Here is a 7,861-nt window from a genome sequence, read left to right as displayed (position 1 = left end):
CGAGAGAAAGTGTGGCTGCCCCATCCCTGGCAGTGTTCAAGGGCAGGTTGGACACAGGGGCTTGGAGCAACCTGCTCTAGTGGAAGGTGTCCCTGCCTGTGGCAGGGGGTGGAACTGGAGGAGCTTTAAGGTCCCTTCAACACAAACCACTCTGATTCTATACCTTGTGTGTAGAAAAAGATTAAGTGGCTAGAAACCCTCAAAACTGAAGCAAAGCCACATACTAATAGTCCTGATAGTCACATACTAGTCCTGAAATACACTGTTTGGATCAGAAACTTGGCTCAAGATGGCACATTGCTTCCTCTGCCAGAGGAAAAGACCGGCAGCCAACAGCCTAAGACCTGGCACACGTGAAGTTCAGACACCCCCAGCGTCAGCATTACCCATGACAACACCCCTCCAGGAGAGCAGGGCTGGGGCAGGACTGCACAGCAGCGAGCACTAACCTCATCGCTCTCCTCAACGTCCACGTTGCCGTTGGCATCATCATCCATCTGCTTGTGGATGTTGCGGACGGCCTCAAAGCTGAGCTGCTCGTCTTCATCGTGGCACAGGGGCTTGTCGATGCGGCAGAATTCTGCTGAGGAACAAAACCCCACGTCAGGCACCTGGTACCAAAACCATCCCACCGTGCTGCTTGTGCTTGACTAGCACCCTGAGCAGCACACACTGCACAACCGGGGGCTCAGCAGCAGCCAGGGTCCGGCACAACCCCTGGCATGAAGGGCTGGTCATGTCCCACCGAGGCTGAGCTTCCAGCTCAACATCTTCAGCACTTGGTGCTCCAAGGGCAGGTCCCTGCTGGGCTGCTCCTGCCTGCACCATGTCCACTGATGCCCTGCAGGAGGGAACGGGGGACTGCACCTCAAATTTACCTCCCATGTCATGAGCTGCACGTCTCCCTTGGACACTGTTAGTGCTGGCACAGCGTCCATGAGGACACTGTGAGAGCGAGAGCTCCGTGTTTAAACAACACGTCAATTGAAGAAGTCTCCCTCCTCATGTTAGAAACTGGGATTTTCTGGCTTCCTTCCATTATTTTTCTACATTTCATTTCTCACACATTTCTCTCTCCTGCCACAAGCCCGAGTCCATGTAAGCACCAACGTGGCTGATCCACCCCTCCTATGGCATTGCCACACGGAGAGGTGTTGACCTGGCACAATGGCAGAGCAGGCATGCAGAGACAACAGCCCAGATGCCAGGAACTGAAAACATGCCCCAAAGCTGAGCTCCCTGTGTGACACGCGTCAAGAAACCCCCTTGTGATTCACAAAGGCTACATCAGGGTGAGGATCAAGAACTGTCCAGGGTGTCGGCCGTTTGCCAATGGCACGAGCCACTGACGAGGCATTTGGGAGACATTTATCTTTGAAGGTTTACCATGGAAACACTGTCCTGCACTTGGGCCACAACAACCCCATGGAATGCTCCAGACTTGGGGACTTGTGGCTGGAAGCTGCTCATGGAAAAGGACCTAGGGGTACTGATGGATGGAGCTGAACATGAGCAGCTTGTGCCCAGGCAGCCAAGAAGCCACCAGCATCCTGGCCTGTATCAGCCCCAGTGTGGCAGCAGGGCCAGGGCAGGGACTGTCCCCCTGTGCTGGGCACTGGTGAGGCTGCACCTCGAATCCTGTGTCAGTTCTGGGCCCCTCACTGCAAGAGAGACATTGAGGTGCTGGAGCGGGGCCAGAGAAGGGCACCGGAGCTGGAGCAGGGCCTGGAGCACAAGTGTGATGGGGAAGGGCTGAGGGACCTGGGGGTTTAGTGTGGAGAAGAGAAGGCTCAGGGGGGACCTGATCGCTCTCTGCAACTGCCTGACAGGAGGATGGAGCCAGGAGGGGGCTGGTCTCTGCTCCCAAGGAACAAGGGATGGCACAAGAGGAAGCGGCCTCAAGCTGCCCCAGGGCAGGTTTAGCTGGAGCTGAGGAACAATTCCTTGCCCAGAGGGTGCTCAGGCATTGGAACAGGCTGCCCAGGGCAGGGCTGGAGGCACCGTCCCTGCAATCCCTGCAAGTGTTCACGAAGGGCCAGCCAGGCTCTTCATCGGAAGCTGGTGGAGATAATGACACCTGGACTCATGGAGCCCAGGAAAAATCCCTGGAACAGCAACACGGAGCGAGCACAGAAGGCAGGGACACCACCACGGTGGGCAGGGTCGGATGAAGGCAAAGTCAGTGTTTCCCTGCTCGGGTCTGCCAGGAAGCCTTCGTTCTTCCATCACACCTTTGGATGCAACCAGAGGCGCAAGAGTGACTAATGGCACTGCCCAGTGTCGTCCATGAACCTCACACCAACCAGGGTGAAGGCATTTTGTGCCTGTGTCTTTTTGATGGTTGTAACTGGCAAGGAGGGGAACTTGGCAGGATAACTTTAAACATTACTGGATGCCCAGCACTGGTGTGCACAGATTTGGTCTTCCTCTCCTACCCTGCACAGTCATGGCAAGGTCAGCTCAGCACGTTGGCTGGGCCCTTCTGCAGTGATTTCTCATGCTGATCTCAATGGCACAGAGCAGGAACACAGGATGCTCGTAGTATTTATCCTGCCTTTGGGCTGGGCTTCACAAAGAACAGTGAAATCAGGCTAAAAGATACCTCCGAAAATACTCTGTGATCATCTTGTTCTAGGCCTGTGCTTATTATTACAGCAACACTCTGGCAAAGGTGAAATTCTGAGCAGGAAAGGTCATGTTATGAGAAAACAGGAGTGGTTTCTTCATGTTAACACCCTCGTAGCCACGTAACCCCAAAGCACATCCATCCGAGTGTCCGTCCAGCATTCAGGCAACAAGACACATGGGTGGAGGTGATCTCACCAGGTTCATGCAACCACAAGGACAAGCCGTGGGGATTTGTGATACCAGGCAGCAGAAGGAGCAATAAAGCCATGGTTGCACGTGTTGATAACCAAGCAGACAACAAACAGCTATCAAGTGAGTAAATAGGGAGGAATTTGTTTGCCTCAAGGCCAGGAAAAGCTTGAGTAAGTGGTTGAATCAGCAGGAGCCCCTGCCCTGGTGACAGGATGGCCATGAGGCTGCACCGCACAGCATGGGCTACCCTGTTATCTCAAAGGGAACAGAGGCTGCAGCTGTCCCATACCCCAAGTGAAGAAACCAAGACCAGGGCCAGGACCTTGCCTAACAGTTATGGAAGATTAACCCCAAAGCTCGTGCCACAGTAACCACTGTCTCTGAAAGGGAGACAAAAAAGACCAATCCAAATGCCAGGTCATCTCTTGGTTCCTCATGAGAGGCTGATAATGTTAATGAGGGCTTAATGGCCAGCAGGCCCTGCCCTCCGTGTCACACACACACAGGACACCCCATGTCAGGCCCTTCCAACACAAGCCCTGGCACCTGCAGCGAGCGGGAGCCTTGAAGTGAGTGTGACACCAGTGTGAAGTATCGTCCTCCTCTTCCAGAGGGCCTGGCACAGCACTGATGTGTGCTACAGCACCTTCTGGAAGGAGACACTTGCCTGTCTGGTCCTCACCACTGGTCCCAACTTGTCCCTTAGGTGTCAGACCACGCCGGGATTTGAGGGCCCCTCAGGAGCTGACACCATCATCCCTCCTCCACCCTCCCACCCCACCTTCTGAGTCATCAGGAGTCTTTTGTCTTTTCATCCCGCTGCTTGGTGCCTCCAGGCCTCTTCTGTATCTCCGCCCATCATCTCTTAACAGCTGTGGTCCATCCTTCCCTTCAGAACAAAAGGACATCTGCCCTCCCCTGGGGTGTCCTGATGAGGGCCACTGCCCTGGGCACTATCAGCACATGCCATCTTTATATCCCTTCTCCTGCCATTGTTTCCCGCTCACACGGACACACCTTCACCCCTCGGGGCTCCATCCCCACACAAAAAGGTCTGTGATCACCTATGCAATCTCCTACCATCAGCAGGCACTTAGGCAGAGCTGGAGTGACCTGGAATCATGGAATGGGTTGGGATGAAGGAACCTTAAAGCTCATCCAGTCCCAACCCCCTGCCCCGGGCAGGGACCCCTTCCACTGGAGCAGGTTGCTCCAAGCCCCTGTGTCCAAGCTGGCCTTGAACACTGCCAGGGATGGGCCAGCCACAGCTTCTCTGGGCACCCTGTGCCAGTGCCTCAGCACCCTCACAGGGAAGACCTAAACCCTTGCTTCAATCCCCCCCTCCACCACAACCCCTTGTTGTTTGCCCTGGTGGGGTGGGGAGATACAGCTCTGCCCCCCCATTGCTCTCAGACCTCTGCAGACCAGCTCTCAACATCCTTGCTTGGGTGCTCTGCCCTCAAAGTGCCAACGTCACCTATTTCCTTCCTGAGAAGTTCCTGTTTGCTCTCCTCAGGCCCAGCACTGGGTAACGTTTCTGCTGGGCTGTCTAAATAAGATAGAAAAGTTGTTCCAGTACCACCCTGTGAGCAAGGAGATTTTGCCCAGGATCAGCCAGAAAACACCACGTCAGGTCCTTTACAGGATGAGCAGCAGCAGCCAAAATATCCCACAAGCAGGAAAAGGATCCAATGAGCTGAAATAACTTGAGATTGGATTACTCCGTGATAATAAACTAAGTCATATAACTGCTTCCACCTTACACACTCCTTCCTTGTGTGCTGAACAAACCTGAGCCATTAATCCCATACCAAACAGTGAGAGCCATCCAGACTTGACTTTAGGGATATCCTTCACTCAACAACACTGTCCCTTCATAGACTCACAGACTGGTTTGGGATGGAAAGGACCTCAAGATCATCCAGTTCCAAACCCCTGCCCCGGGCAGGGACACCTTCCTCTAGAGCAGGTTGCTCCAAGCCCCTGTGTCCCAGCTGGCCTTGAACACTGCCAGGGATGGGGCAGCCATTAACAGCTGATGTTCTTCAAAAGTAACTTCACTGGAGACAGGGCAAGTTCCACCAGTTCATTCAAATCTGCCAATGTTGTGGGTGATCTGAAGCCCAGACACAACAGCATTGGCCACGCACCTCAAGACAAAATAAAGCTTGTCCTACCCCTAATCCGCCCCTTCCCAGCCCTTTTCCATGCCAGATCCAACCCACTCCCTGTCTCCAGCAGCATGGATGAAGCCACACTGGGACCTGGGACCATGACACACCACACTGGATGCTCTACTCGCACCACGCAAAACCTTACCCTAAGTGCATCAAATCAGGGAATCAACCAGGTTGGAAAAGACCTTTAAGCTCATCCAGTCCAGCCGCTCCCCAGCACTGCCAAGGCCACCACTGCCCCATGGCACTGAGACCTCGGCTACACAGTGTGTGACCTGTGGCACCAGCCTTTGCTCTCCAGGACATGGGATCAACACTCCTGCTCTATGAAGAGATCGGGAGATCACAGCACAGCCAAAACCAGCCTTCCAGGTACTTTGGAGACACAAACTCAGTGAGGGGTGGGAAGAAATCAACGTCAATCCGAAATCCTGCAGCAGATGTGAGTCAGCGGCAGCCCACGGCGCGCGCTCTGAACGCGGTGCTGCGCACAGAGATGCTCAACTCAGAATGAACTAATAGTTGTTATTTTTAAGTGAAAGAGAAATTGCTAAAAGGCAAAAACCACAGACTGGATGAATCACCTCTGCTCTGGAGCCAGGCTGAGAGAGCTGAGCTGGGGCAGCTGGAGAAGAGAAGGCTCCTGAAGGGGACACCTTAGAGCAGCTCCAGGGCCTAAAGGGGCTCCAGGAAACCTGGAGAGGGGCTTTGGACAAGGGATGGAGAGACAGGCCAAGGGGAATGGCTTGAACCTGCCAGAGGGGTCCCCAAGTCCTACAGCTCACAGGTAACTCAGACCATCGGAACACAGGAATCCCTTTTTCCTCTCTCCAGGAGACCTGAGCAGCAAGAACATATTTTCTCCATGTCACAGCCTTCCCCTACACACGTGTGTACATACACTGCACCATGGCATGGTGAACCCTTTCCACACACATGCCATATGGTACGTGTCAGATCATGGAACCACAGACTGGTCTGGGTTGGAAAGGACCTTAAGCTCATCCAGTTCTAACCCCCTGCCACGGGCAGGGACACCTCACCCTAGACCATGCTGCCGAAGGCTCTGTCCAACCGGGCCTTGAACACTGCCGGGGATGGAGCATTCACTTCTCTGGGCAACCTGTTCCTTCAGCCTGTGCAAAGGGTAATCTAATGACCAGCTCCTGAGCTCCCAGTGAGTACCACGACTGAGCTGACGTGATCCATCCCTCTCTGTCACTTCCATGTGCAAGGATGGAAAGCACCATTCAAAGTCACCGTGGGCACAAGGCCAGAAGCTGGAGCCAAGTTTGACCCACTCCGGTTATTTCAGCTGAACAAACAGGATCTTTTCCATAACTACTGACTCGGTAAGAAACTGGCCCCATGGAGTTCCAGTGAGCAGGGTACGTCATGGATATCTTGGGAAGGGAATGGGAGAGCCTGGTTTGGGGAATGCCAGAGCTCTGGTCCTGAAGCAAGCACCAGATGCTCACCCACAGCTGCACAAGGAGGGCAAAAGACTAGATAAAACCAACTTGTTCCTCAGCATTCCATAAACCCTCCATATGGAAGGGTTCACACTTGAGGAGACCCCTGCAACGCTCAGCACTCACCAGCCTCTGGCTATGAAATGATTCCCAGCAGAGTTTATATTTGGGTTGGGATGACAGCAAGTGTTTTCCCTTCCTGTCCCATCGCTCCCCACACATGTGGGTGCTATGGTGCAGCTACGAGCTCACAGGCTGCTGAATCACAAGTTACAAATGGAAGAGATGGATGTGGTCATCGAGGCTGGGGAGATGATCCCAGCAACATCACCCTGCTCCTTCCTCAGCAGTGTCCTCCTGCCAATCCCGCATTGGACCAAAGGCTGGACACACTTCAGAGCAACAGCATCAATTAGAACAGTCTCCTTAAACCAACAAGATCCTGATCATGGAGATGCCCCATCCCTGGCAGTGCTCAAGGGCAGGTTGGACACAGGGGCTTGGAGCAACCTGCTCTAGTGGAAGGTGTCCCTGCCCAGGGCAGGGGTTGGAGCAGGAGGAGCTTTAAGGTCTCTTCAGTCTGTGATTCTCCGATTCCTCTGAAGTTCTCTGCTGTGCGTCTTTGGCATGTTGAAAAGACAAGACATCAGAACATTCATTTCAAGCTGAAGCAAACAACAGATGTAATAGTTCATAACTGACGTGAGTAATCAACTGAAGTGTCCGTTAACTGCACCCAGAAACAGGAACACTTCATTTCTGTGTAAGGTAATTATAGCCTCCCTCAGCCTCCAGCAGCACAAGAGGCTATTTAAGGTACATGCTTCTAAATAAGAAAACCTAGTCTTGGAATACTATCTTTTTAAAATAAATCAAAACACACGTGGGAGGGAGAATGACATAAACCTCCAAACTGGAGATAGGAGCTTTCAGTATCCACAGGGAAGGTAAAAATATTGCCATTACTGCACGAGCATGAAGAGGCTAAATTAAGAATATTATTGCTTAAGACAGCTCAAAAATAGTTAAATCTGAACAGAAACATGCATCTGGTGTCCTCTTGATAGAGATATCAACAAGATAGTTATGACACAGCCAACAGAATGAGTGGCTGCACAGCTCTCCTACGTAAAGAGTGAGGATTTTATGGATATGGGGCTGGAGGAGCAGTAGAAAACAAGCCCCCTTTGCTCACAGTGTTACAGGGAGCTGCAGCCAAATGTTCCTGTTAAAATGTCCCATTAAAGATTTCAGCCCCATCAGTGTCCATGCTCCAGGCAGCACTTGGTAAGGAATCCCAGCCTGGTCTGGGGTGAAGGGACCTTAAACCTCCTCCAGCTCCAGCCCCTGCCCCGGGCAGGGACCCCTTCCACTAGAGCAGGTTGCTCCAAG

The 7,861-nt window shown here is 53.0% G+C and overlaps 1 protein-coding gene across 1 annotated transcript in view; it reads right to left on the bottom strand.

Annotated features, from left to right (window-relative positions):
• The window catches only part of STIM1 (stromal interaction molecule 1), a gene marked incomplete at its 3' end in the record, with an annotated part of 34,671 nt that extends 34,094 nt beyond the window's left edge, over positions 1-577 (bottom strand). Inside the window, exon 1 of the mRNA XM_010021223.1 lies at positions 450-577. Within this exon, the coding sequence (XP_010019525.1) occupies positions 450-497 (48 nt within the window). The remainder of the gene's footprint in view (positions 1-449) is intronic.
• Between the last annotated feature and the right edge of the window lie 7,284 nt (positions 578-7,861).

Source organism: Nestor notabilis, unplaced genomic scaffold, assembly GCF_000696875.1.
Source record: "Nestor notabilis isolate BGI_N333 unplaced genomic scaffold, ASM69687v1 scaffold12088, whole genome shotgun sequence".
NCBI lineage: Eukaryota > Metazoa > Chordata > Aves > Psittaciformes > Psittacidae > Nestor > Nestor notabilis.
Note: the sequence above shows the minus strand (reverse complement) of the source record. Positions and strands in the feature narration are given on the sequence as shown.